The 20,211-nt window shown below is 41.9% G+C and overlaps 1 protein-coding gene across 9 annotated transcripts in view; it reads right to left on the bottom strand.

Moving 5' to 3' along the window:
- neo1a (neogenin 1a) overlaps window positions 1–20,211 on the bottom strand; it is a 160,193-nt gene that overhangs the window by 65,145 nt on the left and 74,837 nt on the right. For all 9 annotated transcript variants that reach the window (XM_019275835.2, XM_019275839.2, XM_027280994.1 and 6 more), the window contains exons 3-4: window positions 10,761–11,036; window positions 9,405–9,555 (exon numbers count right to left, since the gene is read on the bottom strand). In XM_019275835.2, the coding sequence (XP_019131380.1) occupies window positions 9,405–9,555; window positions 10,761–11,036 (427 nt within the window). The remainder of the gene's footprint in view (window positions 1–9,404; window positions 9,556–10,760; window positions 11,037–20,211) is intronic.

Raw genomic sequence — 20,211 nt, 5'->3', positions numbered from 1 at the left:
TTGCTCTCTCCATCAGAGCTTTTTAGTAATTAATGCACATCACTAACTGAGCTTCTTCTTCCCTGGAGGTTTTCTGCTTTCTCATCTCGCAGGTTCTTATGGATTCAGATTGACGGATGGCTGAGTCTGCTTGCAGTCTACTACAAATACTATTTCATCATTACCATCACTGATACTATCAGGTTACTTTCAGGCTGTTTGTGCTGAACATAACGGCTGTCAAACAATCAAGAATTAACTTTTTATCTAGCTGATTAACCGGCTTTCCAAGGCCGGTGCTCACTCACTCTTATTCACTGTCTATGTCTCTCAACCACTCTCAAAACATCAGACACAAATCAAATTAAACTTCTTTGTGTCACTATTTTGCAGTATAATAGTATAGTATATAAGTCGGACACAGATTTAGAAGCTGGGTACTTGAAACAAACAAAGCCAGAACCCAACAGGTAGAGTATCAAGAGTTTAGCCCCATGAATCCACCTGGATAGTCTCAGTTTCAGAGATATTTTAGGCTGACTGTGGAGGTTTGACAAGACCGAGCGTCTGATTGACAGCCACAGGTGGATGGCGCACCGTCCCAGCCCAAACACACTACACCTACTCAAATGAATGGTAAAATCACAGTACCGGATTCTCTGAATGTACCCTAATCTCCCCACCTTCCATCTCTAACTCAAACAGTCGCGGTAGATGGTCACCCACCAATGAGCTGGGTTCTGCCTCTTAAAAGGAAGTTTTTCCTTGCCACTGTAGCCAAGTGCTTGCTCATGGTGGGGATTGTTGAATCTCTGTAAATAATAAAGAGTAATAAAGAGTAGCCCTGCTCAACGTGACTAACTTTTCTCATGATTTGGCGCGATATCAATAAGTAAGGCCAACTGCCAACAACCTTCCACCTTGTTTCCACTGCAGTGTGCAATGACATAATCACCAGCTAAAATTAGAGAAACACTTAAGATGTAAAAAATGTAAAGTTATTGACTTTCCTTATCATGACATCATCCATAAGTTTTGAAATGTCAGAAAGAACAACAACCTCTTGCTTTAGATCCTCCCTAGTGTGTAGCTGAGACCAGCAAAGTTGTTGAGGATGTCCTGTCAACATATAGGTCTCTCGCCTTGTCCCCTGCTCTGTCATTCAGCTTTGAAGGCGGCAGCAGGCACAGAGACTTCAGAGAAGGGCTTTGGGGGGAAAGAACACATTTGGTATGTGTGAGTGGTGACTCAGCCTTCCGTAACACCAACTAGTGGCAAGGTCAGTACACCTGGGCGAGGGGGAGGGAAGCTGCAGAGCCGCTGAAGAGCTGTGGGTGTGTGTGTTGATGGAGGCGGTGCGGTACGCTGTCACAGAGCAATCAGTAGTGCTGTGACAGTAGTTGGGCATGGGTCATGCTATGCGAAGCACAAGGGGGAGGCACAACTGTCACAACAACAAAAAAAGAAAAAAGAAGGGTGGATTCATTATTAAAGATGGATGGATAAACTTTTCTTTGTCTGGCCTCTCTCTTTGCTCTTATTTTTCTCTTCAGATTAAATTTCTCCTCCACTGTCACTGCCATCTCTCTTTGCTCAGTCATGCACCATGAATGCTAACTATTGTGCTGTCCGCGGTGTTGTGGTTCAAAGTAAACGCAAATTGAACTCCCCTCCTTCCACCACCACCCCACAACCATTTTGACCACAACATAATCATAACACTTCCATGAATTTGAATCATGTTCAAGGTGTGAAGAAAGCAGTGGGACTTCATTTTTAAAGCCAAGGACGGCCAGACATCGAATTGGAAATGATTTTTCCCGCTTTGGAAAACATATCATGTTCTTTTACCTATTCAAGTAGAGTCTTGATGTGACTTACCTACTCCTGTTCGAGAGAAGGTGTATGGGTGGAGGAAACACAAAGAAGTGAGTCAACACTAGCTAAAGAAATAAATGAATGAATAAACAAATAGAGATTAATGTGAGAAACAACCTGGTGCCAGTAGCACAGGCAGGCTCGGGCTTCTCAAGTGACTCAGCCATGAAAACGTTTTTGTTTTCCTCTGGCTCATAATGGAAAGCCGCAGGGCCCTTGAGACAAAAACAACTCTCGCATACCTGACTTTATTTGTTTTGCTTTCTCTTTTTTTTGTTACCCTACCAGGCTCCCAAAGAATGAGATGATCGTTGATTAGTGCATATTAAAATGAAGCCTGCAGCCCATAACTTGCATAATTTACTTTTTTGATGGCTGTGGTGGGCCCTTTAGGGGGGCTGCATGAAGCCATATGAAGCCTGTGTGCTCCATGCTGTGTCTCGTCTCCAAAACTACAGGACTGAACAAGATTATAAAGTCTTTAAATAGGACATATACTGTACCTAACATCATGTCCCATGAAGCTCTGCAGGTGAGTTTATGCTGTGTAAGCCTGAGCTATCAGTGAATAAAGACCATATTGCCAGTTCTATTTCAACTAATGATGCCTCACAGTTTCACCTTTTAATTATATTGCAGTACGTGCACATGTGGAGATTTTTTTTTGCACCTCTTCTGGTGTGTTCGAACAAACAAAAACTGCAGCTGACTGTGGCCAAAAGTCACCTCATTTCCTCTTCTATCCTGAATTCCTACTTGACAATAAAAATAACATTATGACCAGATTGCAAAAACGAACAACAGATGCTAAGTCAGGGAGAGCAAGTGAAATTGTGTGTTTGTGTGTGTGTGATGTGCTGGAGACTGAGAGACGTGTTAAAAGGAGATTTCAGATGTTCCACTGCCAGAAAACCATGTTGCTTGTCTTGTTTTTTTTTCCTCAGCCCTGCATACCAGCAAAACTCCATTACCTTAACCCACTCTGCGGCTGCTATTTATCATCTTGCTGGTGTTTTTTTATAAGCAGAAGTCTAACCATGTGGGCCTCTTGTGTGTCTGAAGGAATGTGGTGTGACAGTACGTGTCAACCTCTCTCAGTAAGGAAAACATGGAGCAGATTAGTTCATACTCACAAGATTCTTTGCTTGATTTGTTTTGATTTTTTTATCTCTAATATTAAAAAACAGATCTCAATATAACGCAGTCTGGCTGTGAAGCAATCAGGAAACAACTTTTTGATTAACAGGCTTTAGCGATGCTGGTGCTCACTCACTCTTATTCACTGTCTATGTCTCTCAACCACTGCTAGCGCGATCTTTCTTAAAAACCACCGGACACAAATCAAATTAAACTTCTTCATGTCGCTATTTTGCAGTGTAAATCGTGAGGCAGACACAAATTTAGAAGCCGGGTGCATGAAATAAACAAAGCCAGAACACAACAGGTAGATTATCAGAGTTTAGTCCATGAATCCAGCTGGTTAGTCTGATTTTCAGAGATATTGCTGTGGAGATTTGACCGATCTGATCGTCTTTTTGGTGGCTGCAGCTTGATATTGGGCTGCAAAGTTGGATTCCTCTCCAGTGACATGTGAAACACTATCATTTGCTGCCGCAGGATGCATAACAGCTCAGCACGAGGACATTTGCCATTAACCTCACTAACAGTTACTCTGAAGAAAGGAACAAGTGAAAATCATAGGCCATTAACGTTGATAGGTCGTATCTCTGACAGGCTAAAAGGTTCACCCCTGTTCTTATTGCAGTGGTTATTCTCCTTCTTGAAACAACATTTAACGAGCAGAATGCTGCAGGATTTCTTAAAAGTGGCGTGAAATTTAAAAAAAAGAAAGAAAAGAAATCGATAACAGCAGTTGATGGCGTGAGTGTTAACAAGGATGACGAGAACAAAGTGGGTTGAAGTTGTTAGTGTCACTTTGTGACTTCACTCAGAAGTACAGATGATTTCATGTGAAGGATAGTTAGCTTAGATGAAAATTTAAATAGCAGTGGCATTTGCTCAGCCGTGCTGTCTCCCCAGTAGTCGCTGAATTCAATTCTTCTGTGTGTGTGTGTGTGTGTGTGTGTGTGCATGCAGCATTGCCAAAGCCATCACAATCTTCACACCATTATATAAAAACGCTGGCGGTTTGAATTCCACATCATTGCACTTCATCCAGAGTACTGCAAAGATTTCTGTTGTTCTCTCTACCACAGCCCTCCGCATTGCTTTCTATTCCTATCCTTCAGCCCCTTCACACTTCACCCAGGCCATGACTTTTTCACAATTCACCAGACGTGCCTTCCTCAAGCTCTCCACCAGATGCCCTCACCCCCCCCTTTCACCTGACCTCTCCACTCATGGCCTACTTCAGAGGTCGGAAGTAGACGGTGCCAATGAATGTGACCCAGTGCATACTCAGAAAACATGCACAAACTGCAACAAACTGATTTGTATGGGAAGCATCTGAACTGCAAAAGTACCTACTTAGCATGCTTGGAAGAGACTGTGCGTTGCCTTATCGCTGTGATATCTGGTGCGTTTATGTCATCGAGCTCTGAAATTTCTGACTTCCATCGCTCTATTCAGTGTTGGAAACGCATGCAGCATACTTCCTCTGTTTGTTTCCCATGTGCTTCATGTCTTTTGCTCTCTAGGCTCTGTACCTTGCTGTGTTTACCAGAAAACCTGCATCCTGTTACCTGCAGTCCTGCACCTGAATCTGTTTCTGCCTGCCTGACCTGCTTGCTTAACCTTTTCGTCTGATTATTAGATTTTGGATTCTTGCCTGCTCCTGCTGGATTTGTTTGTCTGTGTTGGTATTGTTCCCTGCTGACAGAAGTCAATAGACATGTAATTTCAAACACAACTATGGGACATGAACCAAGACACACTGGAAGGGTTTATAACGTCATATTAACAATAATATGTTAGTTTGACATAGAACTTATTTTAGGAAATTAAGATAAATCACTAAGACTTATTGTGCACTGCGGTGAAACTACTTCGTGTCTCTATTTTGAAGCATATATTGTGAGTCAGACTCAGATTTAGAAGCTGGGTACATGAAATAAACAAAGTCAGAACACAACAGGTAGAGTATCAGAGTTGTGAATCCACCTGGATATCATCGTGGAGACATTTCAGGCCGACTGTGGAGGTTTGATGAGTGTGATTGTCTGGTTGGCGGCCTTAGCCTGTCGTCGGGTTGTAATTTTCCAAAATGTGGATCTGACTCGACTTCTCCACTGCAATTTTTGACATCCCTGTGGTCCACCTCACCTTATGAACATCAATTTTGAAGAGGAAAGCAGTTTCGAATTTGAAGGAGCACAATGTGGGATCTCTCAACCTGTTGGTCTTATTGGTTGGAGTTCAGGATTTTGATATAAACCCCCAATGTTAACATTTTTGGCCTTCTTACTTTAAAAGAAATGTCTATGCGTGCATGGACAATTGGGTTAAATTTTGAATTTCCTTGATTTTGTTGTGGCTGCCATGGTTACATACAAAAATAAAGACCATCTATGGACAGTGTGTGAGTGTGTGTTCTTTTTTTTTCCAGCCAAGCGAATAAGGTGATATTTTGTGTATGTGTGCGAGACACACAGTATATGTGAGCGGGTTACACTGCAGTCAAATTGCAAACAAATCTCCCACACCATGCTTCTCACTTCATACACAAGCAAATGCATATATACACAATCATATTGAAATGAAGGTGAGAAGACAAGGAGGGGAGGAGACGGATAGCTCGCAGGCTTTGGAAGGGGGTTGATTTACATGCTCTATCAATTCCCTATTGCTGGCCGACATGCATAATTCATCCATTTTATTGACTGCTGGAGAATTCTATTAGGTGATAGAGTGATACTCCCAAGAACAAAAGATGACTGTCCTTTTGAGTGTCATCAGGATGGGTATGTGTGAGAAATCCAAAGACCCCGTTTCTCTGTCCATACTGTGCCTGGGGATGCCATCAATGACACACAGGAGGCACTTACAGGGAGAGTATTTTCAAAATGTTGACCGAGCTTCAGGTGTTTCATTATTTTGTTGCTGAGCTTAATCAGAATAAATGGTGAGCTCTGCGTCCTTGGGAATATACTATGGGAATCTGAGGCCAAGATCAGGATACTGGTGAATATATAAGCTGCAGTCTAATAATATCAATCTTTCATTCCAAATACTGTGTGGAGATACCTCGGTTGAACAATTTCACACAAGAGTGCTTATAGAAAGTATGGCTACCCCTGAAAACCTGGTGATTCAAAATGAGCACAATGCACAAAATAAAATGTGATGGAGGTGAAGGAGCGGGATACAAAATGGAGAGGAGCGTGACACCGGACAGTGTGAGGAAGGGCAGCAGCTGCTCCCGACGCTCTCCACTCCGGTGATGACTTATCGGTGAAGTCGGGCTAAACCACTCTTTGAACCAGATGGTGGCACAACCCCCTTCCACTGCCGTCCGCTCTGATTGACTCTGGGGGTGACAGCGCTGTCAGCAGCTCAGCGGGAAAGGCGCGCTCTGCGGTGAGCCGAGATGCTATAACTGAACTATGAGCATGACACAGACTTTAACTTTCTCTGACTGTGTGAAAATCTGATGCAGAGAATAAAGAAAGGCACTGAGACAGCACAACCCTTTTACTGTCTTAGCAGTTTCCTATATGAAAAACTAGAGGTATATATATTAATATATAACAGTTTTTTGTACCAGGCTGTAAACATGTTTATTTCTGCTGTGAAGTTGGACATTTTAACATGGGGACTTATGGAGACTGACTCACTTCTGTAGCCAGGACGTTTGAGGAACTGCAGTTTTTGGCTCTTGACGCTTCATTTGACAGCTATTGACAGAGATTGCCTTGTGCTTGGACAAAATCCATAAATTTTTATCACTAGAAGTGACTTTAGTGATATTTTGGATCAATAATATAGAGCTTAAATGGATTAGACTGCACAATATCAACGCGGGGAAATCGGAAATCGGGGGCAACAATAGCTATTTTCATCCTATGATAAACTCATAGTGAAAAAATGACAATGCAAAAGATAAATTTAGTTTTATTTCATGTCAGAGAACTTGTAACCATTTGACTATTTTCCTCAGTTTTGAAGCACTGTCAGCCTCTGCAAATGTATTTGTATGCTGTACAGATAAATCTGCTCCTGAGAGAAATCTTCCAGACTTGAGAAGAGAGAGAGAGGTCTGAAGAAGGGCCTTGTGGTCGAAACATCACTTGCAAATAACAATTTCTCTACGGGAACTGTGTAGTTGTGTGGATTTATCTTGATCCAGCATCCATCCTAATGGACTTCGGTGATGTACGAGTCTCTCTGTGCAGCCCACACAATCAAGGGATGAGACCTCCTTCGCGGCTGAGTGACGACGAACGGTTCAAGGTTTACATTCATTCGGAAAATTGTGTTTACGTACGTTAACATTACTCGTCTGAGGGTGTCGGGTGAAAAATTTAAGTCATCCGTACACCTCCTTCACAATCAATGTATGTAAAAGACTGCTTGCTATAATTGGTTGGAGTCCAACGTGGAGTCTCTGCCAAGTCAAGAATTTACGACTGTGATGTCCTAATCGGTCACTGTGTCCATTTCTAAAAGGACAGAAACATTGTGAACAAGCACACAGGACTTTTTAGAGATCCATAGAGTAACTCTATAGAGAGAAATCAACTTCTCAACAACTCAGAGTTAGACAACCACCTGTTCTAAATTTACATTTCAGGTCTCTGCTCTCTCCTCATCTGTCATCACAGATCACAAAGAGTTGTAAAGCAGCCGCTAAGTCCTACATGGAAATATGGACAGGTGATACAAAAGAAACAGCAATGTCTGTCTTCTGTGAGGTTATGAATAACGCGCTAATGGGACTCTTCAAAGAAATCCAACTGGAGATAGAAATCCTTTACGTTTTAAAAAGGATTCCAGCGTGTCTTTAAAGTATCCTAAAGCTCAGTCAGCAACTCGTAAAGAATTAGACACCCAAGAATGAGCGTTGTCTTAAACTGCCATACATGGTTTCACGTTACACTCATTTTGAAATCACCTACATTATATATGGCTTGGGATAAAACTGTCCTCCTCCTCCGTGACAGAAAGAAAACAACACTCATGGCCAAGTTGAAGCATCAGCGGCAGAAGCTTAATGTGATAATCCCCGCTGTCAGCGACTCACCCTGCCTTCAATTGTTAGCTTTGACACATTTTCAGAAACTTTCATCTCGTGTCTACAGCTTGAGCGTGGCCACTTTCAAGGCCTCCCCCCCGTTTGTGCCGTGCACCAAAGACCAATTAGGCGCTCTTTGCAGATTCCTTTCCTTTACACTGCATGCCACACCGATTTTTAATTGACAGCAGCTCTTCTATCTCTCATGTAATGCCTGAGAGGGACGGGACACTCTCAAGGAGAAAAAAGAAAGTTCCACTGCTATTCTTTTTAATTGTCGACGTTGTATTCAAATCAAAAGAACAGCCTCGATAATGTATTCGCCCCACACAATCCGTTTCTGCTCTGAAGCCGAGAGCACGGGGGTCCACTTCAATATCACCAGACTTCCCTGGTTGTTCAGTGTAAGCTCGCTAATTACCAACTGAGTCGCCCCGGGGAGGGACGGGTACGCACGCTGGATAGTGTTTTGTAATTAATACAAGGTAGATTAATAAGTACCTTTTTAGCCAACTCCCTCTGGAGGTCAGAGGTACTCATGGACAATTCCATAGGTGTGAGCCTGAGATGTAGGTCTGTGCCTGGAAACTAAAGGTTGGGAAGTCTAATGATATTCGAGCTCATGCCGCCACTGGAGCCTTGCGCGTACAGATGTGATGACCTTACATTTAATTTCACTAAATGTAGAAATCCCATTCTGGGGCTGGATTTGGATGAATGAGCTCTATTTCAGCTATTTTCTGTCGACCCCACAAGTTGCAAAGTTATTATTTCTACAGGAGCCGTACACAGGGGTTAGGTAAACAAAGTGCTTTCTTAATTGGCGAGAATCAAACTTCCCATGTCCAATGCAGTTCTCTCCGAGGGATTGGAGCTGCTCAGCCCGAGCTAATGAGAGCCGGAGGAGTCAGAGCACAGGCGCTGTGACACTCTCTCTTGGCTCTTAATTTGTGAACTTCCCCTCGGCTGGCAACCCTGTAGCCTCGTCTCCCTCCTAAGCTGAAGTGGTTTCTTTGGCACACACCTCCTGCCCTCTTCGGGTAGCAGTGGCAGAATAGCATCAACACCTTGGGGAGCAGGCGCCAGGACTAACAGGTTAGGCTTTGGAGGCCAGAGGCACCAGGTACAAAGCAGCACTTCATTATGGTGTGTGTACTGCTTTTAAAAGTTAGGAACGTGTGCAAGCCAAGGGACCCTGTGCACAGCAAAGTAATGCATTAAAGTAAGCATAGATGACTTTGATGCGTATAGGTGATTTTGAAAGGTGAGTTAGAGGAAGGTGTAGCATACCAAATAACCCCGATGGATTCAAAAAGGTGCAGTAAATACAGCTCGCAGCCAGAGTTCATGTTCATACCTTTCTTCTAGCAGCTTGTCTCCAAACATCCAGCGAACGTGCGGTGCAGGGTAACCGGTGACCGCACAGGGCAGCAGCACACTAGCACCCACCACCTTGGTCACCGATACAGGCTGCACCAGGAACTCCAGCTTCCTCTCGTCTCCAGTTTCTAAAAAACGGAAAGCAAAGATCAAGGTCAAAGTTCAGGTCGAGGTTAAGGTTAAGGGTGAGTTAGTGAAGCAGGGCGGCGACCTTCCACGAAACGGGTGTCATCTATCTTAAAAAACTTCAAAAAGGACTCGAGTCTGATGGGCACTCGTTCCTGACACCCAAACCAGGAGCGGTTGGATGAATAATGTCCATGCTGATGTCTGAGACAGCTGAAGTCTCGACTTTTTAGGAGTTCAGAGGGGTCCCGTGTAACTCCAGCTGCAACTAGCTGCTCAAGAAGCATCCTGCGATAACCACAGAGTCATGTCAGACCCCAGCACACACGACGACACCATCTGTTAATCATTCTACGAGTTAAGCTTGGATCGTTATTCTATAAAACTCAAACCAGGATTTTAATTAAAAAACAGAAATGTATGGAATCATTTTCATCTTTCTTTCTAGCTCCCTCGAGTTACTTTATTCTCAAGCTGATTTGCCGTAACTTTAAAAGAAACCAAATAACTATAAATGTGTTTCTGTCGCCTTCAACATCTGGTAGCATCCAGAACAAAAAACATTCTTTCAATTTCCTCACACGGTTTTATGAGTTTTCCCCTCTCTATGCATCCAGCTTTTTCTGCTACTCCACCACACATCCTTGGAGGAGACACACAGAGATAAAGACCCCCACTAGGGTCTTGTTGAAGTCTGATTTATGACCTCTAATATCTGTGCTCTGTGCTGCCAGGAGCCTGGTGCTTAACAACTCAGTAAATAAAACTTCTAGGAGGGGAGAGGCCAGACACTGCCACAAAGGAATTCAGCCCCCTTTTGAGCTACAACTGAGTTACTGTTAGCGTCACTGATAACCCCAGTGGGAGTTCTACCACTCCTTCTGGCATTCAACTATTTGTCACTGCACTATACACATTTCTTCATGCTGAAGGTAATGAGCAATGCAGAGAGAGGACACCGTGTACCAAATGATGCACTACAAAAAGGCTTCTTCTTTAGAAATGTAATTCCAGCGTACTCAAGGATGTTAAAGTGTTTGATTAACAAGTACAACTGAAGGCAAACAGGAAAAATACTGTCACTGTTAGATAACAGTGCAAGTTTAGAGCCCAATATATCTGAAAATCTGAAGTTTTGTGCCTGTAAAATCCATTAATCTGCATTATTTCACCTGTTATTTGACAAACCTTTATGTCCTCAATTTACCTGACACTATCTGTAGCTGGGCCTCATCGCTGGACTTGGACGACCCCACATTTTCCACCACACAGCGATAAAGGCCAGCGTCGGCCTCCGAGGCGTTGCTGATCACCAGGGCTCCGCTGGGCAGCTGGACAAGCCTGGCGCTCAGCTCTAGCTGTTGGCGGTCTTTCTCCCACCGGGTGAAGGGCACCAGATCTGAGTTGACCTCGCATGCCATCACCTGGCTGCTCCCTAGATGCACAGTGGCCGGCGATGGCTGGCTGGTGAACCTGGGCATCCCTGAAAGGACAAGAAGGATGTAAAAATCAACAACATGAACAGAATAACAAATATTTACGAGAAATAAAATGTTATGTATGTTTAAAAGGCCCTGAAAATCTGGTCGTAGCTGTTCTAGTGAATGTTTCAAACCCCACCAGTGAACCAAATCTGAGCAAGTTAACAAAGACTGGCAGGCAAAAAAACCTCTGAAACTCTCGTTTTTGTATCTCTTTGCTTTTCTCTCTTATTTAAAGCGTGATACTTCCGTGTATCTATTATGATTTAGCAACATCTGGATCAATATCTTATGACAAGTAACGAGTTGTTTAGTCACTAAGACTTTAATGATCCCACAGTGGGCGAATTCTTCTTGACACAGCAGCTCGTATACACAAAGTGGATAAGAAGCTACTCATAAATGAGAAATATAAAGAAGAAAGTCATGAAGCTGGTGTTAAAGAGTCTGACAGCTGTTGGAATGAAGGACCTGTGGTAGCGCTCCTTCTTACATGGTGGGAGTAGCCAATAAGTCCTGATGAAACCACACAGGAGCAGATTAACTTCAGATTAAACTCTTAAAAGGAGTTTTTTGCTTTGGTTGGTGTTCCTCATGAATATTTAATGGTAAATACTTTAAAACCAAATTTTCAGGAGACATATAAAGTAGCTGAATTAGACATTATCAAAGCTTTTATTTTTTAAAACCCAGCCCTTTCAGACTAATTTGCACATTTTACTTTGCCAAAAAAAAAGAAGCTAATTTAGTAATTCTATTTAAAATATTCAACTTTCATATATTTTCAAAACATTTGGAAGTAAGTCACACTTTTTACTGAGCCAGATTGGAAAAACAAACAGACGGAGACGCCGGACCTTTGACACAGCAGTTTGAGGAAGTTATAAAAACTTGTTTTAACCTATGACAACGTGTATATATTTGGTCTCATCTGTAGAGCTGCAAAACATAACATATTGGACGCGACATCTTGAAATCCATATTCAGGATAGATTCTCGGTGAGAAAAGGGCCAGAAAAAAAAAAGAACAGAAACACCCCCGACCTCTTGTGCAACACACGCTACCACCCACACACACACAGTTGTGTAGCACAATCACTTATCCTCGATGGTGGATGTTAATTTGCCACGCGGAGCAGGAGACACACAGCACTAATTAAAAAAGGCTGGATCCACAGGCTGTTTGTGCTGCTGTACCCCGACTTTCATCTCAATGCAAAATAATTATTTCCTGCGTTTGAAGCCATTGATCTGAAACAAACACTGGCGGGCCGCGTTGGAAACAATCACACACAATGACTTCAATTAAAAAGAACTTACAAAGTGTAAACTGCAAATGGTATTCTTGGGTTTATTAGCAAAGAAAGTAGAGCTGTTTTGAAAAAGTACGAAGGCCACTCCGTCGACAATAAGAAAAATATCATGCTGTGTTATTACCATGGAGGGCCTCTTGAGTTTTTGGGCTGACTGAGTTCATCTCCTTGGTAATGTGTGTGTGTGTGTGTGTGTGTGTGTGTGTGTGAGTGAGAGAGAAAGAAATGACTGGATAAAAAAATGTGTGTGACTCAGGGTGAGGCTTGTTTGGTTTATTTATTTATGAATACAACTCTGCCTGCTGCAGCTGTAGATGATGCCGAAGATTTGCTGAGTGACAATTCGGTGTCCCTGCCCTCCTCTCACCTCACAGACATCTCTTCAAATCCCCTGCCAAGAGCGGCTCCTCGGTAAATCACACTTTAAGATAAGGCCCCGACAGCTAGAGACTCTCCTCTGGCCCGGGCCAAGACGCACAGCTTCTCCCGGGTTTATCTCTGCACAGTAGTTCAGCTAATATGGGCTTAGCCGATTCTAGCGTTGATATTTTTGTATCGAAGCTGCCAATCACCTACTGTATAATCATGCCAGGGGAGAGAGAGGGGAAAAAAAAGAAGCCTCAGCTGAATCACTTAGATTAGACTCACTGAAGCTCTTTTTTATATATTATGATTAGCAGCTGTAGTTCAGGATGAGTAATCAGTTGAGTTAGGGGAAGATTCTGGGATATCTCAAGATTCGTTATTTAATTTATCAAGAAAAAGAAAATAATGAGAAATAATAATAATAAAAAATAAATGCTTCAGGTTATGTAGCTGAGGTTCGACTGGTAGTTTACATGCTGTAGTAATGACTGCGCTCAATCTGAATGTTGTCATCCAGCCTCTGATGTTTCCAAGTATACTGATCAATATCCATCCATTCATTTTCTGTAACCAGTTATCGTCATCAGAGACCGGAGCCTATCACAGCTGACTCATGGGCGAGAGGCGGGGTACACCCTGGACAAGTCACCGGTTCATCACACTCACATTCACACCTCTGGGCACACCAATTAACTATTAATTATCACCATTTAACCTGTTACGCGCACGTCTTTGGACTGTGGGAGGAAGCCGGAGTACCCGGAGAGAACCCAGCCAAGGTGCGAACCACTGACCTTCTTGCTCTGAGGCGACCACTGTTATTTTAACTGTTAGGTATTAACCAATACCTTAAGAGTGTTTGACATAACAGTTTATTTTGCTCATTTTGTGATAAGGAGTGATACATTAATAAACTTCATTCAGTTGTCAGAGTGGACAGGGTGAGGTTTATCTACTAGACAAAAATAAAATGACACGAACACTCAGGACACAGAAAAATTCAGCACTCGAATCTTTATGTTACCACAAAGCATGAAAACACTGGTAGTAAAGATCAAACAACTGCACCAATCTGATAAAGACTAAATGTCATGGGGAAACATAACAGGAGATAAAGATACAGCATATTATTGGGAATACTGTTTGAATACTACTAAAAACATGACCTGTATTGGGGGGTTTATCTTGCATAACTGGGTTAGATCTATTGTTTTGTGATGTACTTTTATTGGTAATAATTACTGATAAACCATGTGGCATCATGTCAAGATCTTTCCAACATATCTAAAATGGAGCATGATAGAAGACTGGACAACAGGAAGAAATACATCACCGAAGAGACAGAAATCCTAATTTCTCCACTGATAGCAGAACCAGCAGACCAGAATTTAACACAAAGCACAATAACGCTTGTAGCAAAGATCAAACACTTAGCTGTCTTGGCTCATTGCCTAACTGAGTCAATCTGATAAAGACAAACTAGAGCCAACGGTAAATGTTAAACTTTAGACGGTGCTCTCTACACCGGGGATGGAAACCCTTTGGCCCATTGAGCAATGACATTTCAAAAGATGAGGTTGAAGAGGATGCCCTGAGTTAATGCACCCCAGGTCCAATAGCTAGAGATATACCCACAACTTTGTGTAAAAGCTTGAGACTTGACATTTGGCCCTAAGAGGACACAAGAGACAGCCCTGAAAGTCATCCTCCAACGGACATGACAAGGAATGATGCTTCCATAAAGGCTGAACCTTTGCAGCGAGGAGAGAAAACATTATCCCTCACCATCAGGTCAGACTGTTGTGTGCACTTTCTGACTCAGTCTGCAGTGACTCTCAATCGACTGATCCTTTGTTCCTCCAGCCTCATCACATCTCTCCGGGGCTGAGTTCATCAGTTTGCTGTGTGAGTGAGTGAGTGTAGGCGGGGGGGCGCTAACTCACACAGGCATGACTTAAGATGCAGCCGTGCAATTTTTCTAACAGCCGGTGGACGCTTCACGTTATGACGTCTTGAATACGTGTGTGTGGTCAAGCTGAAGTACTCAGAGGCGCATTAAGCATGGGTCAAGTCGGGGCGTTGTAGATGGGGAAAGTGGCGAGTGTCGGTGCTAACGCTATCGATTGCAATTAATCACAATTCTCCATTTAAATCGTTTGGATGGGAGCTTCATTTCCCCACACGCTCGCTCAGCACTGTCTATTGAAGTGCCGTAGTGCCAATCTCAACACTTATTACCAGAGCGTGATATGGCCAAATGACTACAGGAGAGCTCTGCGGTCAGAGCACAGGAATGGAGACAGCTTTATGCTAATGCAGAGCAGTTTCTTTGTTCATTTCATACGACATAAACGGGAGTTAAATGTGACTCGGATGATTTTATCGTGCCTCCAAACAACATTTCCTAAAAAAAATAAAGCGGTTAACCAAGTGTTGGCACCAAATGCCTCCTCTGTGAGGAGCGGTTAGTTAGATCCAACAAACCCTACATCATCTTGCTTTGGCTTTTGCCTGCAGAGCTTATAATCATATGAATGCTAATGAATGAATGAATGTGTGCATCACTGGATGGAGATTAACAGGAAAGAATTGTGCTGAAGAGTGCTACGAAAAGCCGTAACGACCATCTACCCCGCCTTGGAGCAAAAAAAAAAAAAAAAACGAGGATGCCTGCATGCACATACGCAGACATACGCTTAAAAATCACACAGTTGGGTTCCTACTATTCTTAATTAAAATCAGGTATAGAATAACAATGAGCAGCTTAATGAAATATGCAGAAGGCTTTAAGGATCTCCCTCTAGATTCGCCTTGAATTAGTAACTGACTGCAGAGTGGCTGCCTTTCACCTTGGATCAAAAATACAACAGTGCTCTATGTTGCATATTTTTAAGCAGCGTCAGTTTAAGTAATTAGGGGGGTGGGAAAACAATGACACTGGCTCACATTTTTTTGGAGTTGCCTGGCGGGCTTATGCATCCTTATATGGCTCTGTGTTGTGTTTGCAGTGGTGACATGAAATAACCTATTTTCCACTGAAAATTTGAAATGAAAAAAAAAGTAAATAAATGAGGAAACTATCAAAAAAAAGTGGACACAGTATTTTCCAAGCCCGTTTATACCAAAGGATATTCTTTACTCCGTATTAGCATATAAATGACCCAATTGGACTAATAAGTGCAAATATTACTGGCATATTTCACATTTTTTTCCAGAATACTTTAAGCCATTATGTAAATATTTATTGTTACATGTACCTCTATCAACATTACGATTCAGATACATGACAAAATCCACCCGTAACACAGCAGTCCAAATCAGTTCACGTTTATCTGACATAACCTGTGTTTTCACAAAGAGGACGGATAACGAAATGAAATGTTGGAGCCCCGGTGCTCAAAGAATAATCTATATGGTAATTCTTCAAAAGCACAAATCTTTAAAAAAGGACATTTTCTACAATTCCTAAAGCTCAACAAGATAAGCACTTAAAAACTGTGCTTCACAACAGCAGCTCTTATTTGAACTATAAATTTGGCAGTCAACACTTGGCAGTCAAAGCACTAAATATCAGAAAGGGAGAGAGACACACACACAAACAAAGCAACACATCGAGTCTATTCTGGATGAGTCACGCCTACGGGGCATTATGGGATACTGGATAAACCGTGACTGGCCTGACCGGTCGGTCACTTGGGCTGGTTTCCAGCTGTGGCTTATGCCCCCTGCTGGCACAGCCAAATATGGGGAAGGGGAAACATAACAGGAGATAAAGATACAGTATTTTATTTGAATACTAAACACAAAGAGCCGTACTGGGAATTTATCTTGCATTGCCGGGTTGAATTTATTGTTTAATGCTGTCTTTTTATTGGTAATAATAAGACAAACATATAGACCATGTTTCATCAGAGCATGATAGCAGAAGATTTGTAGCAAATGTTTGGTTTTGGTTTCAGTCCCATGGAATCGAAGAACAGGATCTTCTTTCTCACATTTTGCAATCGTGAACAATCAGGAGGAAGAAATACATCACCAAAGAGACAGAAATCCCAATTTCTCCACTGATAGCTGAACCATTGGACCAGAATGTAACACAACCACAACTGGGACTCTCATTCTTATAACGCTATTATTTCCGCTACTTCTCCCTCCCTGAATTCAACAGGTTCACGCCCATTCTCCAGGGGGGTTGGTGATAGTCATTCTGGGAAATGCAGAAAACCGATACCTGAAATTGAAGTACACAAGTCACGCTAAAGGAAAGTGGGTACACTAAAAAAAAAAGAAGTAAATTAAAGCCCTTCATGTCAGAATAATTCATTACAAATTAATATTTACTAGTGTATGACCATCCAAATGGGAGTAGAGTTTTACTTTAAAGCACAATAATATCACATTTGCTGGCTCCTTTCCCTGCATTGTCTTCGCCTATCAATACATCTAATACACTTCTGCAACCCATGCCCACGAATACAGAACAACCACAATCCTATTTGGTGCATTTCTGAATTTCACAAATCCAGACATGGCCAAAATCAAGGCTGCTGAGCCAAAAAAAAAAAAAAAGACTGATTTCAGGCAGTAATGTGATAGATCCAACACCGGATGAAGAGTAAATTAGACAGTGTGTGAAGACATCCAATCAATGGAAATGAAAATCTGAGACTCAGGATGAATAGAGGACTGGCAGGATAATCAAGTGATCCTCAAAAAAAGAAAGGCAATGTCTATTTGATGTACTGGCTATGAGAAATGTGTGCTCAGGCGGGGTCTGTATTTCCATGCTCTGTACAATATGTACTTTGCTTTATTCACTTCAGTGCCTCCTTGCTGCCTTTAAGGCCAGCTGTAGCATAAGGGATAATTAATTCCCTAATTTAAGGTTGCAGAGCTTCAGGGGAGAAAATTTCTAAGGGCTTCCACCGTTACAACAAATCATGCAACCTACACACACACTCAAATTACATTCTTAAGTAATCAGGCCATATTGATATTTCGTACTTTGAGAGGATATCAAATTTATTTAAAGAGAACTCCACTTAGTAAAACACAGAGTGAAAATATATGCAGATATCAGATACTGCAGTTAGCATTTTTAGGTACACCTGCACAATCTAATACAAACCAATGCATTCTGAAATGCAATACAAAGCTTAAAATTGTGCTGGCGCTGCATAAGAGAGCTATTCATTTCATTCTCTGGTCATTTTTGAACATGCAGAGATGTTTGTAATGTATAGGAATGTATTGTGTTCTTTCATACAATAGTATAAATATTAGTTCGAACCAAGTAAATTTGATTGTACAAAAGTCATTCCACAAGTGCTGATATAGAGAATAACAGCAGTGGGATTTTCAACTACATGTATCACTACAACAACTACATGTGTTGCTTGGAAACAATGCAGTACCAGTCCCAAATAAACAAATCATAATCTGTTATCACTTATTACAGTAAACTAATAATGCTACTTGTAGAAGTGTTGTATAAAAGCAATATCACACTTAAGGTTGTGCTGTTATACTAAATATCAGCACAGCTGTGATTATCTTCAGCACGAGGCTGCACAGCCGTGCAGATATTCAGTGCAACAGCACAACCTTAAGTGTGATATGACAGCACTACCTCTTGTGTGATATTGCTTAAACATAGATACAGAAGATCCCAGAGTTACATCATGAAGCTTTAAACTCTACAGTGTTAGTATGAATTGGATTGTGTTAGTTTGTACACGTGTACATGGTGAATTCATGAATCAGTGTTGATCGTAAAATACAGAAAAATCTTACATACTTTATTCTGTTTCAAACTGACAAGTTAGAAGGATTTCATGATTGATGCTTTTTTATTGAATTCTCCTAGTGCAACTGGCGCTCCACTCAGTCGAGTGTTACACATCCAATTTCAGATTTTACATTTTTACTTTTAAGATTGGATTCAAAAGCCAGTGGGCTGATTCCTTCTGGGTTTTTGAGAGTTTCTCAGAGTGCAAAAAAAATAAATAAACCTACCCTTGGTTATGTGTGATTGAATACATGTATGTATGTGCATGCAAGTTTGTGTGGAAGAGCGTAGGCAACAACATGGGAGCTGATGGGAAATAAATGTCTGCTCTGAGTTCAAACTTTAATTGCATTGTATGGCAAAACCCACTTAAGTACATTTCCTCTAAACGACACAACGACAGCATTGTTCACCGCCCCATAATCACTCCTAATAAAGGCACTTCAGGGTTTATGGTACACAGAAAAAAGATTATTCTATCCCTCTAATGCAGCCAAGATCATTGTGAAATGTAGCTTTGAGGGGTTGATGTTCGTAAGTGGCTGTGCATGTTACATGAAAACCACATAAATTCTTTATATTCCACGCCAAGACGGAGGTTTGCGTTTGCTGCTTTTGGTTTGATACGAATTTTGGGATACGGTCTGAAAACCACAAAGTTTAATTACAAGGTTTGCATGCCCTGATAGGAGATATAATAGACGTATAGCCACAGATTTTTGAGAAAGACTGCGTGTGTTCATCTAAAAATAAACTGACTTTTGTAGAAAAGAAGAAAAGGGGAAGCACTCATTTTAAAAAAAAGGTCCTGTCAGCTTTGCACAAGATGTTCGCTGATGTTGCTCTCTCTCTCTTTCTCCACCGTAAAAGGTAACAACAACCTTCATCCTGACAGGGCAGTGACAGGTGGGAGGTCTTCCAAGATTGACAAGAATGAAAACAGGATTAATTAATGACTGTGTGTTGGAATCTAATAAAGAAGTCACAGAGGCACTTCATCATATATGAAGCCAGACAAGCCTGACATACTGTGCACATGATGAAATACGCAGTCTGGCTCTGTCATCACAACAGATTTGTCTTTTTCACCAACAGGGAAGAGGTGTCTGGGAGTGACTGCCATAACAGAAACGATGTTGGACTATAAAAAGCGTCTAAAAACGGTCCGTTTTCATCCAAACAGCTGTCTGTTAAACAAATAACAATTGCACCAGTTTACAACTGAGCTAAACATAGAGCGGCTTACTCCAAAACCCCTTTGGAAACATGTAATGAACAATCAGTTAATCAGTGGAAAGGACTGCGGCTTTCGAGATGAATCAGTACTTTTGAACTCGATGAACAATGGCGACCACAAAAGCTTACATACTGCCTAACACAGAAATGCTTGTGTTGTGTACACACATCAGAAGAGAGACAGACAGACCGAAGATGGATGGGTGGCGTTCCACAGGAGTCAACCTCAGACAGGGGTTCTTATTTTATCTACTGGGCTGTAAAAATGCCTCTCGGGTGCAGGAGATGACAAAAAGCGCACATCCTGACCTTGTAACCAGTCGGTGACTGACTTAGAGTACAGCAAAACAGCCTTACGAGACAACTGGTGTCCCAGAATGACACATCAGGCTATTGTTAAATCTCCAATATGACAACCTCAAGACAGCGACGGCAGGAGGTCAGTAAAAAAAATATACAAGCATGTAAACAGAA

This window comes from Larimichthys crocea, chromosome VIII (genome assembly GCF_000972845.2).
Source record: "Larimichthys crocea isolate SSNF chromosome VIII, L_crocea_2.0, whole genome shotgun sequence".
NCBI classification, from domain to species: Eukaryota; Metazoa; Chordata; class Actinopteri; family Sciaenidae; genus Larimichthys; species Larimichthys crocea.
Note: the sequence above shows the minus strand (reverse complement) of the source record. Positions and strands in the feature narration are given on the sequence as shown.